This window comes from Haplochromis burtoni, unplaced genomic scaffold (genome assembly GCF_018398535.1).
Source record: "Haplochromis burtoni strain Fernald_Lab_line unplaced genomic scaffold, NCSU_Asbu1 Contig_105, whole genome shotgun sequence".
In the NCBI taxonomy this organism is placed as follows: Eukaryota; Metazoa; Chordata; class Actinopteri; order Cichliformes; family Cichlidae; genus Haplochromis; species Haplochromis burtoni.
In genome coordinates, this window is record NW_024582466.1 from 547316 (window position 1) to 571459 (window position 24144).

Consider the following 24144-nt stretch of genomic DNA (forward strand, 5'->3'; position numbering starts at 1 on the left):
AAGTAAAAACTGGTAAGTGGTCAGTTATATCACAGACAAGCAGGCCACTATTAATTTGGAAATCCATGACATTAGTAAAAATATTGTCAATAATAGTGGCGCTATGTGATGTTATTCTGCTTGGCTTTGTTATTGTTGGATATAGTGATAAGCTGTACATCGTGTCAGTAAAATCATCAATGGCTTTTAACCTTGTTGGGTTTAGCAAATCAATATTAAAGTCACCACAGATAAATAGTAATTTTTGGTTCACCGAAGCAAACGTTTTTTCTATCCATTCATTAAAAGTGTCAATACTTGAACTGGGTGTCCGATATATGCAACTTATTATAACATTTCTCTTTTTTTCATTCATGATCTCAATAGTCAAACATTCCAAAATTCCATCAATAGCCATAGACATAGTTGTTACAACATTATAGTTTATAGAGTTATGAACATATATAGCAACCCCGCCGCCCGCCTTATTTAATCTATTCATGTATTTTAAATCATATCCATTCAAACAAAAATCTATTCCTTTATCGACATTGAACCAAGTTTCAGTGATGGCTATAATACTAAAGGGGCGAGAAAATTGTTGCAAATAGTCTTTAATGAAATCAAAATTAGAGTACATACTTCTTCTGTTAAAGTGAATTAATGAGAGCTTCCCGTCTAGGTTAATTTCTTTTTCATATTGTTCCTGAGTGAAATAATTACAATTTTTAACAAAAGTAGAGAGAAAGTTACTTCCAGAATCTATTTCTGGATCTATTATATTATGCTCCTTATATTCACAATCTAGATCAATTACTTTCTGTTGAAGAATTAATTTCAACATGTCCATGTCATTTCCTGGTGTAATTAGAGATGTTGGTGTATTTATCATTTGATTGTCATTAGAGTTATATATTACCTCGATACATTAGTGTCAGTTGTACTTGTCCAGATCCTCCATGTTCCTCACTATCAGTACTTTTGCCTCTTCTGGTGTCCCGTTTAGCTTAATGAAAATCTTACAGTTTGTTACCCATGTATGTTGTATTTTACCATTCTTCTTCAGTTGCCTTGCCTTCCTCGCGATGTCTGCGTTTTTTCGTGTCAGATGCTCATTAATGAAAACATCCGTGCCTTTCAGTTTGCGTCCTTGTTTCAGCAGTGCGACCTTGTTCTTCCAATTGACAAATCTCATAACGACGGCCGGCGGTCTGTCACTCCTCCTGGGCAGTGAGTGACATGCTTCTATGTGCTCCAGGTCCATCTCTATCCCCTTGCTTTGGAGGAAGGACGCCACCTGTTGCTCCACCGAGCGGGTCTCCTCGTCGCTGGGCTCCCCGACGTTCCCGGCCACGCGGCGCGTAGAGCGCGGCTTGATTTTAATACCGCTGATGACCACGTCGTTCGTACGGGTGTACTGCTCCAGCTCATCCACCCGCCGCTCGAGATCCATGATCCGTCTGTCCTTTTCGGCATTTTGGAGGCGTAGCTGTTTTACCTCCTCCAGAGCCCCAGAAGCAGCTCCTGCTGCGCCCTGACTGCGCCACGTCTCCGCACAGCGCTCCGAGGGAGGTTTTAATGTCCTCAACCTCCTCTGGTGTTGGGCCTTTCTTGGGTGGCATACTGAAGCGAGAGCACGAGGCGGCCACCACGAGGGACCCGGAAGCGGAATTTCTGATGATGGCGCCTGGCTAGGCCTGCTGGCTGATGGAGGAGCCTGGCTGTGGCCTGCTGGCTGGGCCTGCTGGCTGATGGTGGAGCCTGGCTGGGCCTGCTGGCTGGAGATTGTGTTGTAGTTCCACTGCTGGTCCTAGTGGAACTCGTATCTTCTGATTGCCGTTTTCCTCCTTCACCTTAAGGATGAACTGTCCCAACTGAACTGTGGGAGTTCCAGGCCCAACGAAATAAATGGCAACAACACGATTCTTTTAGGGTTTTGGGTTTTTTTTAAATGAAAGACTCCAGACTCATTTCAAGCACTTAGGTGTGACCACATTAACCCCACCCACCTCCTCCTATGTGTTTATGAAGTACAACCAAGAAAATTGAAAAAGGAGTGGCGCCAAAACCGCTTGTTTTGGGCAATGGATGAGGGCTCAGTATCAGATAAATAAGGATTATTTTGGACTGTGAATCAAGCAAAGCTGCTCTAGTAGAGTCAAAAATTGGATGTGGTTGGCTGTTGAAAAACTATTGAAAAATTGTTACACTAACTTCACTAAATCTTATTTTTATATAATTTGACAGTATTGTTTTTAGGGAATATCATGTCAGTATAGCACATTGGAATTTGAATTCACTAAACTGTTATTTGGTGTCAGTTTCCATTTACCTTCATGGACTTCACAGATGCAACTAGTGCAACATCTTCTTATCTGGTTGCAAATTAAATCAGCTCAATGGTCTTAGCAAAGAAAGAATGAAAACGATAGTTGCTATAAAACATTTAAAAAAGTAGCTTGTAGCTATGGTCATCTTTGGTCATTTACTGGCTGACTCCTTTAGGACAATGAAAATAACCTTCATCAAAAATTTGTGATGTTCATGTTTGATTTTTCTCCCTTAGATCTTGTGTAAAGTCAGAAGCTGTAAAAAAAATATCATGTTCTTGCACAGCATTATGGTAACAGCTAAAATTGCAGAATTTCTGCCTTACCCAAATCTGGGAACCCACCACAGTCTACAGGCTACGGCCTATATTTTAGTGCTTCTGGTGTAGCCAGCAGATATCTGGATAGTGGAGAACAGATATTCTGGCCTGTTCCCTTTATGAATGCAGACAATTGCTATGTTTATGGGATGGCATATTGGCAATTGCATTGCCTCCTTTGCCCTCAGCACAGACTGTTTCCCTGCATGCAACCAGAGCCTGCTCAAACATGATTAGTTAACACTACTTGGAGCTACAAACAGACTACAAACAAAAACCAAAAAGCTTCCAGTACTGAAAATCTTGCATATTCATGTACAGGAGTACAGGAGCTGTGTATAAATTAGACTTACCCTTCTTAGCACTCCATGAAGCATCAAAAAGCAAAAAAGTTAACCTTTATATAATTCAGAGTCACTTTACCATAAACCTTTCTTTAAATAATCAGCACACTGTAGAGGTTTTCTTTGTGGGGATGCTTGCTTTAATTGGAGAGGTTTTTGTTTGTTTTTAACTTTTTAACTACTCCTGAGGTCAACTAGCTTGTACCTCACTAGCAGCTGTCAGTGGGAAATGCTATGGATGTGTTTTAATCTATATCACAACTACGGCTAAAAGGAGGAGGAAGAAAAAGTGATAAACGGATAAAAATGCGACATCTGAACGTCATATTGTTATTCAGAGCACGGGCCTCCCTCGGGCCGCATTCATAAATATGTTATGAGCAGGCCTGCCGCTACTATACAGTCCAGCAGTGATGGATATTCAGGGTGAAGGGGTTCTTGTGAGAGCAGCATGTAAAGGATGACTGGGCCGGAGTTAGTAACGCACCATTAACTGACTCACAGGATGCTCACAGACTGAAAAGAGAAGGAAACCCGGTTAGTCAGAAAATCAATATAAAACACATCAGTATGGGAGTCGGTGAGAAGCGGAGAAGACGTCTTTGGCATATTAGGATCAGTTTAAACACACTGTGCAACAAATACACTGGAACATACTTGTAGATGGTTGTACTAAAACAAGTTTGACTACATGTCGGCGCAAGGTGCAAAGACAACAGAGCCTTCAGTGCTATAGGTGAGCAGACAAGCTGCTTCTGTGCTTCTCCTCCAGGAAGACCTCAAAGATACAAGTGGAGCTAATTTAAAGTTTTTTCCTTGTGTTTTGAATCTTGCAGGCAACAGTTGTAGTATAAATACAGGACATGACGGATGTAGTACTCTATACTAAAGTGATGGTACAGTAACTCATCATGTTTTATTAAGATCCCAAAAGAGAGCACAATGATTTGGGGCAAATTAACAAACCCCTGTAGAAAAATGACTTCCTACTGTGTCTTTTGTTTAGGCTGTATCTGTATTGTGCTCAAGAATACCAGAGGCGCAAAACACCAGCTACTGGCAGACCAAGCAGTCAGCTGAGACTGCAGGACCAGACGGACCAACCTGTGCACTGCCTGGATTGATTACAAGAAGGCCTATGACTCAATGCCCCACACCTGGATCCTGGAATGCCTAGAACTATATAAGATCAACAGGACCCTGAGAGCCTTCATCAGGAACTCAATGGGGATGTGGAGGCCAACCTCAAGCCCATAGCACAAGTCACCATCAAGTGCGGGATCTACCAAGGAGATGCTCTGTCCCCACTGCTGTTCTGCATTGGCCTTGACCCCCTCAGTGAGATAATTAACAAGACTGGCTACGGATACCGACTACGGAATGGAGCAGTTGTCAGCCACCTCCTGTACATGGATGACATCAAGCTGTATGCCAAGAGTGAAAGACATCGATTCACTGATCCACACCACCAGGATATACAGCAATGACATCGGAATGTCGTTCGGGCTGGAGAAGTGTAGTTGGATGATAACAAAGAGAGGGAAGGTAGCCAGAACAGAGGGGATCAAACTACCAGAAGGCAACATTGCAGACATAGAGGACAGTTACAAGTACCTGGGGATCCCGCAGGCGAATGGGAACCATGAAGAGGCCGCTAGAAAAGCTGCAACCACCAAGTACCTGCAGAGGGTCAGGCAAGTCCTGAGGAGTCAGCTGAATGGTAAGAACAAGATCCGGGCCATCAACACGTACGCCCTGCCCGTGATCAGGTACCCTGCTGGGGTAATAGGCTGGCCAAAGGAGGAGATAGAAGCCACTGACATAAAGACAAGAAAGCTCCTTACCATGCATGGAGGGTTTCACCCCAAGTCCAGCACCCTGAGGCTGTACGCTAAGCGGAAGGAAGGGGGCTGGGGACTGGTGAGTGTCAGCACCACAGTCCAGGATGAGACAACGAACATCCAAGAATACATTGGGAAGATGGCCCCAACTGACCGAGTGCTCAGTGAATACCTCAGGCAGCAGAAAACCAGCAAGAACAGGCAGGGTGCAAGATGCTAGCAGGCAGGGCATACATGGAACGCCATAACCAAGTGGCCGGCATAGTATACAGAGAACATCTGTGCCGAATATGGAACCTGGAAGTTCCCGAGGTCAAAATGGGAGACCCCCCAAGGGTGGTGGAGAATGACCGAGCTAAGATCCTGTGGGACTTCCAGATACAGACGGACAAAATGGTGGTGGCTAACCAACCGGACATAGTGGTGGTAGACAAACAGAAGAAGACGGCCGTAGTGATCGATGTAGCGGTTCCGAATGACAGCAACATCAGGAAGAAGGAACACGAGAAGCTGGAGAAATACCAAGGGCTCAGAGAAGAGCTCGAGAGGATGTGGAGGGTGAAGGTAACGGTGGTCCCCGTGGTAATCGGAGCACTAGGTGCGGTGACTCCCAAGCTAGGCGAGTGGCTCCAGCAGATCCCGGGAACAACATCGGAGATCTCTGTCCAGAAGAGCGCAGTCCTGGGAACAGCTAAGATACTGCGCAGGACCCTCAAGCTCCAGGCCTCTGGTAGAGGATAACCGTCCACAGGGGCGAGCGGGTGTTTTTATTATATATATTATATATATATATATTGTTTAGTATTAAGCTTTGCTTGTTTCCATATTCAGTTTTTCAGACAAAACTTGTTTGAGTCCATAAGAAAAGATTCATTCTTATATCTGAGGAAGATTTTTTTCAATAAATATTAATGTTAGCCTGCGACTTTGTTCCAGTTTTGAATTTTGGCCCACTGTGTATATGAGTTTGACACCCCTGCTTTAGAGCCCATGGACACATGAATGACGCAGGAGCCGAGAACCCTGCAGAAGAGCGTCTGAGCCAGCCTCAGCGAGGAGTCGCATGCTGTGATTGGATGAATTGAAGTTAGGCAGAAGCACAGAGGACAGGCTGGCACAGAGGAAACAATGAACATGGATCAGTTTCACTGTTTAAACTTTTGACCAGCAAACCAATCTTTTCAGCATATGTTATCACAATATACAGACAAAAAGTGTCTTCCTGTGAGAGCAGGTGCTGCATTCAGTTGAAACAAAGCTTTTTCAGAGGAAAATGTACTAAAATATCATAGAAGGTATTAAAAAGATGGATCTAGCCACTGCTGTTGTAAAGCATTTAGCTGGTGTCAGAAGTGACCATTTTCAGAGGGCAGACAAGTTATCACCTGATCCAGCAGAGACAGATACTTAACAATCAGTGCCAAGTAACATGCAAATAAAATGCAAGTGTCGGTAATCAAAGATGGAGCTTTTTTTTAAGGAACAGCTGGCAGTTTTAAACACCTGGCACACCCCTAAAAATTACTTTAAGTCTTAATTCAAATTTAAATATGCTTGTTATTAAAGAAAAAAATCTACCTTGGACAGTTTTCACAAATAAAGAAAATGACTAAAGTGACAAAGACAGCTTTTTGTTTGTAGTTGGACAGTTTAACAACTCATCTGTAGCGATGAATTCATTTCTAAGGGCAGCCTCATGTGCCCATGAGCCGCCTTTTTATCAGTTTGTAAAATACCTACTATTCACACTTAAAGTGCAGCTTTTATGTCATTTTTCAAATGTCAGAAATCTTCCTCAACTAACTATACAAAGTTGTCTTGGATGTCTACAGCATTAAGATACGTCAGTATCTCTGTGCACATTTTATGGTGGCAGATTTCTCTAGGTGTTACTGTTAAAATTACTCCACTCTACTATCACCAGGCTTTCACAGCTTGAAGTAACTTGTCTTGTCTCTCCATTACACTGGCATATCCAGACTCCTAATTGGTTTTCCTGTCTCAGCAGCTTAGTCGTCTGTTAATGATATCGAAACCTGTGGTGTGAAGATGCAAGAGACCTCCAGTAGGAGGGTTTTTTTTTTTAAGAAAGTGCTTTTCTTGTGAAGCGCCGTGGGAGGTGGAGGGCAAAGGAGACGTGTTTGTGTTGGGAATATGCATGGGTTTGTGTGTGTGTGTGTGTGTGTGTGTGTGTGTGTGTGTGTGTGTGTGTGTGTGTGTGTGTATGTGAATGAGTTTGAGGCTGTCTGTTGTTTACGGGTGGGTAGTTTTGCTTAAGATTTTGTTTACACAAGCTGTTGCTCCCATGTGGCGTTTCTTCTCGTATAAAAGCTTCCTGAAAAACTCAATGTGTTAAAAGTGCTGCCAAATGAACAAACACACACTGACAGCATTTGTCTGCGGCACCATTCAGCTGCAAGACGCAAAACGATAAAATAAAACCATTACAGCAGATGAGATGGTCGTTCCATCCTTGCCAAGATCCATTTGAGTTTTGAGGGTATGATTTTTCCTCATTCGGGGAGTCAATGGAGCTCTGAGTCACACGAAAACCTCGAGAAAAAAAATGACGTCCTAACTGCTAGAAATTCGACACGCCGCGTGAAAGAAAAATGGGCTGATATTTTTCTGCACAAGCGAGTGGTTCTGGTCTTTTCAGCATGATTCATGTGAATCAGTTCTGACTTCTGCCACATAAATTAATTGACACTAACAGACAGTGGCCTCCTAGGTTTGCAGTTGGACATGAAATAAGACGTTACATAAATTGTCAGTGTCATACAAGAGCAGCCATTCAGGGGAGCTTAATAAGAACATCAGAGAAATAAGCATGAGGCTGTGGAGGGTGGAGAAATGGGCCATTAAAGCGATAGGACTTCTCGTGGGAATGACGAGGACAAGACGGCTTTCTTTGTGCTCGCTGAATGACGCAAGGGCACGCTCCTTTAATCCTAAAAACTCAACCTTCGTTTCCTCCTCATCTGCAGCCATCTTCACTGCATGAATCCACTCTAACGGTCCTGAAAGGCTACAGAAAGCCTTTCCTTTATAAAGAAAGAGATTTCTTTGACAGATTTCTGCAACGCAAGGTTTTGGGGGAAATGGCATATTTTTTATGTTTAATGGAAATGGACTAGAGTAGTGTCGGTCCCTTAGATCCAGTGTTTAGATACAATGAAATTCATCAGATACCCCTCTCTTTGCATTTTTTTCACAAAACAAAAGACATGGCTTTTGTTTTGTGAAAACACAAAACACAAGTTGGCCTTAGTATCAGCAGCCTTTCTCTGGTGCATTTCATTGTGGCGCTACAGAGAGGAAAGGGACAAAACTGCTATATGCAGGAGAAATCAATCACTGTCATTATCAGCCTGACCAGTCAGTCAGTGAAGCCTGGCTTTTCAGACAGGAAGTAAACTCTCCATGTTTCTATTTGCTGTCTGTCTGAAAACCCAAGGCCAAATAAACAACAAAGAAGGAAACCGGAGAAAAAAGGATTCATAAAAAGAAAGCATAAAAACTACAAACTTCAGAAATGGCTTAAATACTTCAGAGCAAAGATTTCAAAGATTAATGAGCCAGGAAGCAAAAGCCAAGGATAGAAGTGCATGATGGACTGATTAGATTTTAGATGTTAAAAACTTCCCAACACTTGTTTTTTTTTGCCATAACTCAAGATTTCTTAAACTAAGTATGATTTAATGTCACACATGTGGTAGTAATTATAGTAGTGATTATTTTTGACATTTTTGTCTCGTTTAAGCCCCCACAGCCCTTCAGATTACAACAAAATGAAAGTAATTATGTGTTGACCATTAGCTGCAATTTATTTGTTTATGTTCAGCTCAGATGTACCTGAGCAAATATGACCTGAGTAGAAATGTAGTAAACAGCCACAGGGGAGCAAAGCATAAGAGACAAAGAAAAAACAGTTGCTGATGAAATTATAAATGTAGACCTTCAGTGTGAGATCTTTTGTAGTCAACGTGTGAATTCAGTGACACACACATATCAGCAGACACAGAATATCTTCCCTGCTGTAGATCCATCAGGCTTGTTGTAACAGGCATATTCATGTGTTGTGCTTGTTTCACTGGCTCCGCCTTCAGTTTGGTCTGTTGCCATGAAACACGTGATGCGATTACGATCATTTGACTTATTTGGCCAGGAAACCAAGTCCCACTATTTGCCTAGTCTGTATGTTTAGGATATTTTTTATCACAGTTTATCTAAATCAAAGCAAACTAAAACACAAAAATCACCCCCTTAAATCTCAAAGCTATTGTTTATTTTAAACTGTAATATGCTGCAGTACTGTTGAGCACTGAAACTACAAGAAAAAATACATCCATCCATCCATCCATTCACTTCCGCTTATCCTTTTCAGGGTCGCGGGGGGCGCTGGAGCCTATCCCAGCTGTCATAGGGCGAGAGGCGGGGTACACCCTGGACAGGTCGCCAGTCTGTCGCAGGGCCAGAAAAAAAAATACAATTTATTTAAAAATAAATAAAAATAAAGGGAGAAATGAATTAATTCAAATCAGTTTCCCTTTGTCTTTATCCACATTAATTTGACCCTGACACACTGTGAATGACAGACTGCATGGAATAGAAATGCATAAAGAAAAGTTTAGTGAAAGATCATAGTGGGGAAATGCAAAGTTTAAAAAGAATACAGGGAGAAAGTAACTAAAGAGAATAAAAGAGAAAGAGTAACTATAATATATAATGTAACTAAAATAAAGGCAAATGAAATCAAAGCATAAATGCATTTGTTTTTTTCATTGTTTTGGTCAGTTTAAATTGTGTAATAATATATAATAGACTTCTCTACATTACAGAAAGGAAACAAAACACATTACTGTTCAAAAACTTTACTGACTTTACTTCTCCATCACTCCCTTAAAGCCTACTGAAATCGCGAAACATCACACCGTATATTGTGATAGTAATGTGTGATGTCTTTGAAGACTGAGCACAGGCTGTATAACTGACTTGCCATTTATTATGACCTAAATATGACAGAATGATATTGCCATGCAGCTCATATGGAGCCCATGTTGGCAAGCCCTGAATGAACACTCTGCAGCCTGAGACTGCCTCTGAAGGCTTGGTTTAGGCTGATTTATGCTAATATAACCCAAGCTAAAACCCTCCATTTGAACAGTGGCTTGAATAGTAACTTGCAGTCATTACAGTAATGTTATCCAGTAGATTCCAGAGTCTTATTTCACAGAGGAGCATATCCCACCTGTCTGACAAAAAGATGGTCAATAAATATTTCATAAGTTTCATTATTGCATATTTATAGAGTGTGTGGCACTCAGTAAATCTGCCTGAGTCTGTGCCGAGGAACGATCTTTAGCCCAACAGCCACATAGTCGAGACGTGCGGAGCGAGGAAGGCCGAGTCATCTAATTTACCTGCCCTGCCAAGTGAAGCCCAGAGAGTCGTCACTGCAGGCCTGATAACTACAAGGCCAGAATGTTGTTAGCTGAGCTAGTGTGGTGTGAAGTTTGTATGTGAGAGCACAATATGTGCAAAAGCAACAACAAAAGCTGCAACACAAAACAGACTAAATTCCAAATTACAGGCCGGAGTAGGTTTGCTAAATGAAACTAAAATAAAAATCTAGCCATTAACATCACAGCTGTCACTTGAAGGACAATAGTTCGTCTCAGTCGGTTACACATGTCAGTTATCAGTACAAAGTTATTCAAAACTAGAATTTACTACTAAAGAATTTTAAAAAGCTATGTAATGTCTGTGTGAAAATGTCGAAATGTCCTGTGAAATTCCGTTTATGTGTCAGACACCGTTCAAACATATATATATTTGTGTGTGTGATGAGAAAAGCATGAAAAACAACATAGAAGCCCATTTGGTGGGTGATTTTCCAGGAAATGAAGGACTGGTATGTGACAGACTAAACCTAATCCAGGTCATTTTTGTTTTGGGTCAAGAGTACTCAAAAAGAAAAAAACAGTGACAGCTCACTGATGGCTAACTCTACAACCACTTTACTACAATAAAATGTATTTGTGCTGAAACAACGTCTTTGCATTTCTAAACAATCTGAAATTTTATTGGGATTTTTTTCATTCAAAAAAGAAAAATAATGTCGACATGAATGGAAGCAAAGATCGAATAAGTATGAAACATGAATACACTTAAAACTGCAACTTTGTGGACGTGAAGCCTGTTGATTTTTGCCTGCTGGATGAATGCAAAAATAGCCACATGACGCATAAAGTATCGCCGTTGGCTGCTTTTAGGCTTTAAATTGTAGGCTTGAACAGACGTTACAAAAATTACTAAAATTACCTTTGCTGATTTGAAGAATGATAATGGAAAGGAACGGGCCTCTGTGGTGATTTCTACACCAGAGCTGTGATTTAATGCTCTTAAGTATTGACTTGGTAAAACTCACATAATGCAAGAAATTATAGCCTGCAAGCAGCCATGTTTGCTACTTTTGGGAATCAAATTGCTCTCGGTGCAAAAGGAGCGGAAAAAAACAAGCAAATTTCTTGGCTTTTGTTCTGTTTAGTTTTTTTCATTGCTCTTTTTCAAGTTACAGTATGTGTCATTATTAATACCTAAAAAGCACAAGTGAGGTCAGAATATATGTTTGGTTTTCTTTTTGCATCATTTCCTTATGCACCAACCATTTGATAAAGTTTTGTACTTCATACAGAGAAAATGGATACAATGTTTAGCAAGTGTACTTATATACAACCCCTCATTACGAAAGTGGGTGATTGTATTTGTTTCTTTCATTCTTTTTGCAAGTTTCTAGAAAATGCTTTGGAAATTATAGCTCAAATAAAGGTGCGCTACTTTCTATCCATCCCTTGGGACATTTAGTTTTGTATCAAGGAAGGAAAAATATCAGAGAAATGACCTCTCGGACAAGCCCAGAAGTTTCTACTGTGACAGTCTTAAGGCGCAGTGTGCGTAGCCCAGACTGACCTACAACTCCCTAAAAGTTTCATGCGCACACAATCACTCCCACTGACTTCTCTCAGTGTGACCTTCATTTGGCCAACGTCATCACTCGCCACTTTCATGTTTTCCCTCGAGATGTTTTCACTTTCTGCAGATTGTATCTGTCAAAGAATACAAGGAGACATTGGAAGACGTGACCCCAATACCTTCACCCCAGTCCCCATTGAGCTGCTATGATGTTGCTTCTGCCATTATTTCCCATTAGCCCTTGACAGCTGTGTGGTTTGTTGCAGTGAGACCCTGCAGAGATTCGGGTCAGATATCAGTTCCCCTTCACTTTGTTACCACGTTTGCTTGGCTCCATTGCCAGGCTTCGACACGCTGGCTTTTTTTTTTATTATTATTATCTGAAAATAAGGATGTCTAACCTGCATTTGGGATGCTTTGTGTAAATGCAAAAACAGAAATACAGTTTAAAAGTAGCCTAAGTATAAAAGCTTCCTTTATGCAGCCCTTTGTTAAAATAAATAAATCAAAAAGCAGGGCTGACAGAAAGTACAAGAAATAGCTTTCTCCATGGTGCAAAACAGTCTGAGTGTGGAGTGATGCACACTTCTCACCCTCATTGGTCATGCAAGGTGCCACCAAAGCAATGGTAGGAGGTAAATGGAATGGAATTGGAATAGTGTTTGAATAATACTCTTATGGCATGTTTGGTTATTTGGAAACTCACCAAATAACCAAACTTAAATGTCTTTCTCCCTGTAACATCATCATGCAGCTAACATTGGTATTGGAAATGATGATGTTATAGGGAGAAAGACATTTAAGTTTAGCTGACAGTGTTGTTTGTTTGTTTGATTGATTTAGGCATTGACATGATATGTTGGGGTCTTATTTAATTTTGTTGCCATTCATGTCTGTTGAATGATCTTGAATCACTGTGGTCAGAAATTCAATAAAATGCAAATGTTCATAAATTGTTAGCAACCTTTCTTGTTCAAAATTTACACAGTAAAACTTTATACATGTAGTTGCACCTGTTCAAATATCTAATCAGCCAATCCGATTGGCAGGGGTTTGTTGGATTTAGTCATTTAGAAAAGGTCAGGATGACCTGCTGAAGTTCAAGCCGAGCATCAGAAAGGGGGATAAAGGTGATTTTAGTGACTTTTAACATGTTATGTTTTTTTAGCAGTAGGCTATTCTGAGTATTATAAACTGCTGGTCTACTGGGAATTTCCCACACATCTCTAGGGTTTACAAAGGATGGGACAAAAAAGAAAAAGAAAAAGATCCAATGAGCAGCTGTTCTCTGGGAGAAAAGGCTTTGTTGATGCCAGAGGTCAGCAGAGAATAGCCAGACTTCTTCAAGCTGATAGGAATTCAACTGTAACTGAAAAAACCACTCAATACAACCAAGGTATGCACAAGAGCATCTCTAAACACACAACAGTTCAAGGCTTGAAGCATATGGGCATCAGAATACTACATATGGTGCCACTCCAGACAGCTAAAATTGGGAAATAGAAGACTAGAAAAACGTTGCCTAGGACTTGGTGTAAACAACATGAAAACATGGATCCATCCTGCCTTGTGTCGATAGTTGGTGGGGGTGTGATCATGTAGGGGATGTTTCTTGGCACACTTTGGGCTCCTTTAGTACCAACTGGGCATCGTTCAAACACCACAGCCTGCTCTAGTTCTGTTGTCCATCTCTTAATGAGAACAGCATTAAGAGATCTCAAAGCTGGTTTCTTCAACATGGCAAGGAGTTCACTTTTGGGATGTGATAGAACAAGTGAGTTAAATCATAGATGTGCAGCCAGTAAATCTACAACTGTGTGATACTGTCATGCCAATACACACCAAAAACTGTGAGGAATGTTTCCAGCACCTTATTGAATCTCTGCCACATGAATTAATTACAAATACCGTGGTAGCATCACCTTAGTAACAATAGGGAAGCCACATTTATTTCCACAAATGTGCAGTATTTACCAAATGTGCAAACTGGAGAGAGACTCCTACAGTGTTCCTGGCTTACATTTCTCTGTCTTTCCAGCCCAGCATCCTGCTGTGTTCATTATCCATCCATTCATCGGAAAAACTGTTTCTGTCTTACATTCAGAACACTCTGAAGCCACATCTTTGCTACACAAGGATCACTTTTTCATATGTTTACCTCATCATTTAAAACTTTGACTGTGTTTATTGGAACCACCCAACAGTATGCCACTATACTGCAGATAATCTACAAAGATCATCTGCTCATGTTTAATAAAACTTTAAAAAGAAATCTCTGGATTTTGCTTTACGCTCTCATTTTCAGGTCACTGAGGTCACATTTTTTATAATAATATACAGATATATAATAGATCATTTATACCAGCTACTATAAATTAGCACCACATGGCCAAAAACGATGCTATAAACCACACAAATGTGGTTAATATATTTTGCTTTTAAAGGTCTGTTCTACTCCATCTAATCTGCTGAAAAACACAAATGCAAAAGCACACGGTGACATTTTAGAGAACAGAGCTTTTAAACACGGCGATATCCTCACAGCATGAAGCATTACAAATATTTTTTTATCCATGTTGGTAACAATTAACTTGACTGGGATCCACAGAACCCTTACCTCACCAGCCATTAATATTAACGGGTGTAATGCAGGTAGTGAAGCTTTGATTGAGGCAGATCTGGAATGGCAGATATCCTTAACGTGCTGTTATAAAAGTACAGCAGAGCAAAAAAGTTTTGAGTATCCTTTGTCCTTCAGTGTACAAGCAGCTCAAATCTGAGAGGATGCAAGATGAAGGGAAAGCACACATACACAGAGCAAATAGTAGAGATAATCATGCCTGCTGCATCTAATGAACAGATATAATAAGCACTTCTCTCATTGTGTCATCTAATTTATCAGCTATTGTCCTGCGCTCCTTTTTTCTGTCAAGCTCCTTCAGGCTGATTGCAAATAAAATAGAATTAGCAATCATTTTCTTCTAACCCGATTTAATGAGCAATTTAATTTCAAGAGACCCAGATTTACTGCATGCACCGGCTTCATTCATTTAAGTGTGTATACATAATCAAACACACATGCTCAAGTATGTGGAGGAATTTTTTTTCTTTTGTATTTCCCTCACACACACGCGCACACGCAGAAAGTGCCATCCTTTTTGGTCCAATCGATTCATTTAGTTTACCTCAATGACACCGGAGCCTGCTGGAAATATCCTGTCCTTAAAATCTTCCTTCCCCCCTCCTTAAACGTCTGCTTTGGCCCGACATGATGAATGATCGCTCGGGCCAATCAATTCTATTTAGATAAGCTCGCCTCCAGATAGGACAGGAAAAGGAAGAAGGATGGATTTTTTTGAGTTATTCAACACGGAGGCCCAAGGTTATTGTTATTTGGGATGTCCGCCAAACTGATATTTCACAGGTAGGGCGGAGTTGGTAACTGTACGAGCTTGAGGAGTCTCACAAAGATGGTCGAGGTGCAGAAAAATGGCGTTCGCTTTTCTTTGATAACCGGACTGCGGATCTAAAAGAATAGACGCGGTGTTGTCTTTGTCTTAACAATCTTTAATTTTCACAACTGTCCACTCTGGTGTTGGCTTTCCAAAATCTTTAACCACTTTTCCAAAGTTACTGCAAAAAGTTAGGTTTTCCTGCAAATTGTTTTCCTGAGCCATTCATCGGTAGATATGCTTCATCATCATCATCATTTTACTATTGAAAACACAAACCTATGGTTCAAATGCAACCTTTGGACAGATGGCCTCACATTTCCTTCAATCAGGTTTTTTGATATGAGACAGAACTCAGCTGAATCAGTGACTGCAAGCTGCCCAGTCCCTCAGGCAGCATTTCCCCTGTCATGCTTCATGGCCGGTGTGAGGTTCATTTCCCGAAAAGCTGTCTTTGGTAGGTGCCAAATATGCCTGCTGTTATTGTGGTCAAACAACTGTCACGAAACTGGCCAACATTAGTTTCCTTTAAATGTTCTTTCTGGAATTCTAAAGCTTTTTCCTGGACCTGCAGCTCATGCAGGTCAAATGTATGTCAGATCTCTTTGTACCTGAAGAATCTGCAGATCCTCTGATGGCTTTTTTGTTTTCAGGCCACTCTCTGAATTCAGTGGCCTGTCTGTCCTGGAAGAATTGTCATTTCCAGACCCATTCTAATTCTGTGTTTGTGAGGATTTGATTAACGTAGGGGTGTCATTGTGTTTTTATGTGACCTGAGAACACCTACACCTTTATCTTTATACACATTTGTTCTTAAAAGAATAAAAAGTTTATTCAAATAATTTGCAAAAGTACTTTATATGGCAAAAAACGTATTTCTTTACTTCCCCTTTACCCACATATATGTTAATCTTTTATATAAGCTGTGATAAATGCTTTAAAACTGTACTTGACTGTGCACCTCCACAAAATATAGAGTTCAATGCAAAAGTTTTGAGCCATCTTTTATTTCTTTATATGTTGCTAGGAACATGAAACATGGAAATACAGCATATGAAGCAAAAACAGAGTTTGTGTAGTTCTACTGAGCTTGAAAGTCAGTACTGTAATGACTTTAAGTAATGTTGAGGTGTGGGCTCTGGAGTCCACAGCTGATAGCACTTCCATTCTGGCATTATTTTACTGCATTGGGAGTGTGTTCGGGATCATTGTGATGCTGAAAAATGAAGCTGTTGCCAATCAGACGCTTTCCAGATGGTTCATAAAAAAGTTATGGTACTTTTTCTGTATTCAAAATTATTACAATTTTGACAAGATCCCAAGACCACTGGCTGAAATCCAGCTGATGACAGGGCCTCCACCATGTTTTACAGATCCATTCATCTGTCCATGATGTATCTGGGTGGATTTGGTTCCTTAAAAGTGCTGATATCACAAAAACAAGCATGGATAAATGTTCATACGTCTTCTCTTGTTAACCTGCACACCCCTGTACAGTCTCATTTATTTTAAAGTCTGAGGATATTCCAGTTATTCTAAAGATTTTAAAATAGTGAGATTAAAGTAGGCATCACTGCCTGGGGAACATTTGAATTCAAGGCCTTAAGTCAAGCTAACACACCAGATCAGCTCCATTTAAATAAAAATGGATAACAATCCAGCCTTATTAATTTACATGTGTCTGGATGATTTTACCAGATCTTCCAGCTTCACCCAGATGTAAAGACTTTCACCTAAAATTCCTGCAAAATGACAGTGTCTGCAACAAGAACAACAGCTTTCTAAACTGGATCCGGTGTTTAATCCAAGGAAGACACTGACATATGGGCCTCAAATCAACACTTTGCCCATGAGATGTGACAGTTCAGCTACCAGCACTAAATCTCTCTCTGCTGGTATAAAGTCTTCATTGACATCTGTTAGCAAGCACAAGCTTCCTTCAGGAGTGTTACAGCTTGTGAAAGTAGCAGGGTTGGAGATGCTTAACCCAACAGCTCCACTGTGTGGCTCATTTGGAGCATTGCCTGTAAATAACTACCAGACATTTACACATTTTAATTGTGAATTACAGGCTTTTGCTCTCCCTTTATGAACTGCAGTAGTATTATGTGCAAACACAATTCAGGTTCTGCCACTGACTCACTGCTGATTCATACTATATAATACAGGCTTTTATTTCCTTTTTTTTTTTAACATACGCAGTAAAGAAGCCTGCAAAGCTGTAAATATTTTCAGATACCATGGAAACAAATACTAATACTGGTGTTGGAGGCACACTGCCAAACACATTCATGTGTGTTAATAAAGTTTTAATGAAAACAAGGAATTGTGCCAGGAGTCATTATTTACCTTTTGTACTTCATTAATCTGTCAATCTCACATGTCACACTCCTTAAATCAGTATGGGTGTCACCATGACTCACTATTTACTCACACGACACAGACATGTGTTACAGACATGTAAGAAGCTCTATGTGAAGGGTTTTCAACATTTTCTTAACAGCTGATTTTGTTTCAGGGTGTGAAATCTCTGAACTATAAAAGCCTTTACAGATTCTATGGAAAAGGCTAAAATACTGAAAACATCTTTAAGTTGAATTGTTTTTCCAAATAGTAAAAAATATATACATATTTCTACATACACGGGCTATGTATGTCAGTGAACATCTTGTACCAGACATATCAGTGCTTCCCTTCTATACTTGATTAATCTGAAGTTTCACAATGAAATAAATGACTCTGCAGATGCTGAATGTCACTATGCCACAGAAAGTTATAATAAATATAAACTGACTTCATAATAAAAATGTTTTTGCTGGAATAGAGAGATCGGGAAATGATTTATATATATGACCATTAAACAATCAGGAATTTTTCATCACAGCCAAGATGATTGCATCCTAGATTTGCAGCTTATTCTAAAAATAATAATAATAATAAAAAAAAATAAAATTTAAAGAATCATTTATGCTACTTTCCCTTTAATGCTTCATATTACTTATTCAATTTTGAAAAAAAACCAACCTGCAATTAGCCGCTATCCTTACTCACAAATGACTACACAAACACATATATGACACAGGAATAAGTCTTGGGATGATTATTTCTCCGGCTTTTACATCTGCCTTCGAGTTTCAAGTGAGTGACAGGAAGCGCTGACATGAAAACAATCGACACGGCGATACGAGAACATTTCATTGCAGCATTTTGCTCTGTGGAAGCTCACTGACTGTCAAAGCGAACGCAAGTGAAGAGTAGCAAATGATATCTGAAAGAGGATAATGAGCGCTTGCTGCTTCATCGGCTGTGTGCAGAAAAACTCAAAGAAGGCAAAGTTAAAGGTGAGCCAACACGCAGGGTTGAAAAAAAATAGGAATACAATATATTCAGGAGGGTAAAGGAGGAAAAAAAAATTACTATTCTCTCCTGTATCAAACTGAGGCAAAATGAGACCGAGGAACTGTTAGGGAACAGCTTTTGATTCTTGAGAACAAAGCTGGACCTTTTGCACTTTCCTCATCATCACTAATTAAACAAACGTTAGTGTGTGTTTGTGTGTGTGTGTTGCATTATGTGCAAAAAGGAATTACTGCAAGCATAACGTAGGAATAGATGTGCAAAATGAAGGAAATTCAGTTTTAAGCAGGAAGGAAAACAGTATTTTAATGTCCACAGATGAATTCATAACTTATCATAAACAAGATGTTTCAATACAAGACTTGGTGACACAATTAAATAAGAAAGGGAGGAGATAAGAATGTTATCTAATAATCAGCTGCACAATTTAACAATTTCTTGATCACTAATTTGCAATCAGAAATTAGTTTTTGATGGGATTCACATTACTTATATCACACAGATGTTCGTGTGCCTGGTGGGAGCACATCAGCGGGTCCTCTATCCTCACTGACGGTCTTCTCAGAAGTTGTATGGACATACACTTTGACGTAGTCACCACCTCCATCATTCCTTTGCCCTTTGCTTGAAAGCAGTGCCTGCTCCTCTCCATCCTTGTTGGGGTTGGGGGGGGCAGTAATCTGTCTGTTCCCTTTCGCCACAGTCGACTCTATGTGTTCTGACGCAGGGTTCCTGGTCTCCCCCGTCTCCTCTACCACCGCCCGGCAGTTTAGGATGAGTGGCGGCAAAGGCACGCTGCGGGCCAGCTCCTCGATGTGACGGGCAAACTCCATAGTTTTGAACTGCGTGACCTTGGCGAGCTCCACCGTCTTGGCTGAAGTGACAATGGGGATGCTCTTGGCAACCTCGAATGCCTTCTGCAGCTTCTCTGTGCCCTCTGTCCGGAAGAACTCATTGATGACCCTCTCCATCTCCTTGAGGTGGCTGCTGACCATGCACAGGCGGGCCACGTTGAGGATCATGGTGATGGTGAAGGCCACCAGGCACACAACGACGAAATGCAGCCCCAAGCCACTGTCAGAGTAGGCAACGCGAAGAGTCACCGTGTAGTTTTGGGTGCCGCCGCTGGCGCTCGAGGCAACGCAGGTGTAGCTGCCACGGTCCTCAAACAAGACCTCGGTGATGTTCAGGATGCCTTCCTCTTGAATCTGCCACCTTCCACCTGCGGCAATAACGCACAACATATTTTTGCTTTTACCACAAAGTTTCTCATTAAAACGTTCAAATCTCCTTCATCTCCTTAATCAGCAGCATTACCTAAGGCAATTTGTCAAAGACAAGAAATAGAAGGCAGCCATTCTTTTTCTCCAAACTCTAATCAGTACACATCTCTGTCACCTGCTGACAAATGGTTCAGCAAGTCAACCAGAATGACAATTTCTGGATTTCTTTAGTATTTGAAAATTAAAATACCTACAGAGACCTTTTGGTGACATGGTAACAAGTGCACAGATACAGAAGGTGGTTTTATTCAATGCCAGTGTCCTGGGTCTACAATTATTTAAATACAACATCGTGTAACACATTATAGCACATCGGGATATTATGTTAAAATTCATGGAAGTCCAATTATTAAAATGGCAGCACGAGTTAGGTTTGCAAAGTTACATCTGAACAGACTCAAAGACTTCTGGAACAATGTCCTTTAGACAGACAAGGCCAACGTGGAGGTGTTTGGCAATAATACCCAGCATCATGTTTGGGCTGATAAGCTGCATTTGATTTTTGTTAAACACCTCACACTAACTGTTTGCTAAAGGCCAACTGTTTGACAGCTAAAACTAGGCCAAAACTGGCTCATGCAACAGGACAATGATCCTAAGCACAGCAGCAAATCCACAAGTTGCACAGGCCCGGCCAAAGTCCGGACTTCAACCGGACTAAACTGCTATGAACGGACCTTCAATTTATTTCTGTTAAAGGTGGTTCAGCAAACTACTGAATCATGAGATGTACTTAATTCATCACACACTGCTTCTGCAGTTTGTGTTAGATAAATAATGATACAGTGTGTCACATAGTATAGGCCAGCAGGGGGGTTTCTACGGAAGAGGATTAGGGCCACTAAGTGGGTACGTCTTTTTTTTTTCTTCTTTTCCTGAATTCTGAGAAAAAAGTCAGAATTCTGACTTTTTTCTCAGAATTCTGACTTTAATCTCAGATTTTTTTTTCCAGTGGCCCTAATCCTCTTCCGTAGTTTTCAGTGTCTGAACACACAAAATGTTATATATGAAATGAAACATACTTCCTTTTTCCACATACTGTTTGTGACTAAAGTATTATTCATGGTAAAAACAGTAACAATGATTGACTAAGTGATTGATATGCTGGTTGAAAGGCAGTGCTTATGTGTCTTACTTTACATAAAACCTTTTTTTCACTTTCAGAATTAAATGCCACTGAAATATCAGCACGAGCACTAACCCTGAAAGTATGTTTTTCAGTTCATTTGATTGCTTTCAGATAAAAAAAGCCATGCAGGACGAAAAGAACTCGAAGCTGATCAAAAGCTCGCTGCTTCATTTCCTCGTCCTACCTGCGTCGTCACCCTGCAGGGGTCCTTTAGAGTTGTACCAGCTGATTTTATCATGGGTCCCGGTCACGTTACACGTAATCAGCATGCTCGACCCCTCCTTCACCACGATGGGTGGGATGCTAGCCCGCTGCATTGAGGTCATCACCTCTGACCCATTGTGAGCTCCACCTGCTTTCCAGCAATTGAGCAGTAAGAATGTGGCGAGCCAGTGAGAGAGGTGAGGATTATGAGGCAAAAACATGTTGAAAAGAGCCACAGATTCAGCTCACATTGGGACGAGACAAACCTGCAAAACAGGAAAAGTCAACGGTCAAATCTGATGTAGCGTCATATGACAACAGGCCCTTAGCTCTTTAGTGTCTTTATAATATGTACGTCTGCATTTCATAAATTTGAATGTTTAGTATATTAGTATTTTATGCAGTAATCATCAGGACATAAAACCTTTACAGGACAATTTTAATTAAAAGGAAATCATTTGAGTTTAAATGTTGTGTTTAAGCTCTTCTCTGTTTGTTTGTTTTTTTAATCTTTTTTTTCAGAGCACTTTGTTGAATTCTTGATCTCATTTTTCTCCATGTTCCCAACATTTAAGTTACAAAATCATCACCCTTTTATTTGAATAACATTATAATTTTGCCCTGAAGTCACTTTTAGCTCATTTTTTTAAATCTATCTTTTCTGAACCCTGTGTAAGTTTACAGAAAATAAATCTCGGTTATAACATTAAGTATACGGCGAACGGGACAGGCGTGAGGCACATTTACAGTGATGCTTAATGAGTGCGCTAAACTAACAATTCAGAATAAATTATCTGAAAAGTGGGCAATTCCTTAATTCGTTTACAGACTGAAAGTATCAGTAAAAGGTACTGTGGTGATATAATACACCGAGTTTTAAACAGAAACATAACATAGGTCAGACACAGCTTGATTAAATAACAAACTGGTTCTTGTTAACGCACTAGCGTCCCAGGCACGATAATGGTTTTCGAACTAAAACCATTCAAATTCCCACCTGTTGCCCACAGAAACCAAGGCAGCCTAATCCACCATCAGCAAGTGGCAAAAAACATCAGATATGTATGGGATTCAGTACCACGTACGAAAGTGACCCAGTTCGGATGTGAAAATATCGAATTTGTGCTGTTCACACCGTCATACCATGATCGGATATGGGTCGCATAGGGTCAAAAAAGTCGGATTTGATGCGCTTTCGCCTGCAGTGTGAAGTTTTACAATTATTTTAGTAATTTACCTTGAAGTGTGCCAGCCAAGGAAGCACAATCCATCCGATCCATTCACTTCCTAGTACAGGTATGAGTGAATGGGCGTGGTTTTCTGTCAACTCTTCCATGCAGGTAGGTGAGATCACGTCACTGTCGCCTATTTATTTATTTTACATTTTTACACGATTTATAAGAAATAATCTAAGTCAAACAGTTTATGTACTGAACGTTTTGTTATTTATTCAATGATTCATTAGCAGTTTTTTTCTTTAATCGTGTTTCTCTATTTTTTTTCAATAAGTAATAACAAGGGATATAATAGTCATTTGTATTTGTATATTGTTGTTAGAATTAAACATTATTATTATTATTATTATTATTATTATTATTATTATTATTATTATTATTATTATTATTATTATTAAAGTAGCAATACATTAACTAAGCGCATTTTATTTTGACGTTTCCGGAAGTCTTGTTTTCTTTTTTTAATCCAGAACGACAGACCCTCCTAATGGGACTGATTCATTTCAAAATAATATTGCAAAAACTGAACCCTAAACTACTAACCTAACTTTTCGGTTCGAGTTTGTACTTTTTGTAAATTAAACTTTGAGCACATTTGTTTTTTCTCTTCTATAAAGATTAATACGTTTGACGTTACAGTCAATTTGTGAGCATTAATGTGCTACATACTTTTATTTTGAAGAGAATAACAGGAATTCGTGTTTTTCATTGTGGCTAACAGCTAGACTTTGAAAACAAAATATGACGTGGCTAATCCGGGTGGAAAAACCACAGCACGAAAATCTGAGCCATTAAAGTGTTTGTCAGAAAACTAGAAGTTGCTAAAGGTGTAGATACTAAAGTGCAAACCGAAACAATAAAAGGCGGATCTTATTTTTAATTTGGAAGCGGAAACTACTACAACTATTAGCTGATTGAGCTAACGTCACCTGCTAACATTACGACTTTGACAGCTGAGCAGGAGAAAAGGTGAGTTAATAGCAAGGAACTTAAGTTAGCTTGTTTTTTCTCATTAAATTATTAGTTTATTATAGTTGAACCAGCAGTCGATGCTAGAAAAACAGCTGACGCTCGTGTAAAGGATACTTGCAAGACACGAACTCGATGTTCTCCTAAACTGTTAGCAAGCGTTTTGAAAGGGAGAACTTAACAGTAAATCCAGTAAACATCCAGTACGTATTGATCCCAGCGCTAAACTATTACCACGGACTACAAGAAAACGTGACACACACATTTTTATGGATTATCTTTATACTTGTACAAACTCCTACTTTTTCTTCTGTGTGATGATTGTTTTCTTTGCCACTTTGGACTTTCTATGTACTTATATATGATTCAGCATCACTACCTCCAGCTCCCATGGATAGCTAAAAGCAATGCAAAGTCGGATTAATGCATTAATCTCATATTGTAAGAATAATTAGATTTGTCCTGACAGCTCCACGATTTAACGCTTGGAGATGTGAAAAGCTTCTGCTTCAAACCCATACGAAAATACATCTCTTTAGACTTGGTTAAAGCCTTGGTTAAGGGCCAAGCTAAAGAAACATTTAGTGCACCTCGTTTTTATGAGTAGAACAGCTTACGAACAGCGCAGCATGTAGTGTTTCTTCCTCTTGTGAAGCCCCGGTCAAAATATTTCTGTTTTTATGAAAAGACGCAGAGATTCCCTCACAAGTTTGATTTACTGGAGTC

General features: G+C 40.0%; 3 protein-coding genes across 4 annotated transcripts in view; 1 reads left to right on the forward strand and 2 right to left on the reverse strand.

Moving 5' to 3' along the window:
• The window catches only part of LOC121814946, a 10840-nt gene extending 9511 nt beyond the window's left edge, over positions 1–1329 (reverse strand). Inside the window, exon 1 of the mRNA XM_042223198.1 lies at positions 1–1329. Coding sequence (XP_042079132.1) covers positions 1–871 — 871 coding nt within the window. The 5' untranslated portion in view covers positions 872–1329.
• A 17543-nt stretch (positions 1330–18872) lies between these two features.
• LOC102307426 (microfibril associated protein 3) lies at positions 18873–22542 on the reverse strand. The gene is made up of 3 exons (XM_005927875.3): positions 22452–22542; positions 21195–21480; positions 18873–19820 (listed from the first exon to the last, which is right to left on the reverse strand). Exons 2-3 carry the CDS (start codon positions 21433–21435, stop codon positions 19093–19095), a joined length of 969 nt encoding a protein of 322 aa, XP_005927937.1. The 5' UTR covers positions 21436–21480; positions 22452–22542; the 3' UTR covers positions 18873–19092.
• Positions 22543–23151: 609 nt separating this feature from the next.
• Positions 23152–24144, forward strand: part of fam114a2 (family with sequence similarity 114 member A2) — an 8600-nt gene continuing 7607 nt past the window's right edge. For both annotated transcript variants that reach the window (XM_005927873.3, XM_005927874.3), the window contains exon 1: positions 23152–23418. The gene's annotated coding sequence lies outside the window, so the exon portion shown is untranslated. The remainder of the gene's footprint in view (positions 23419–24144) is intronic.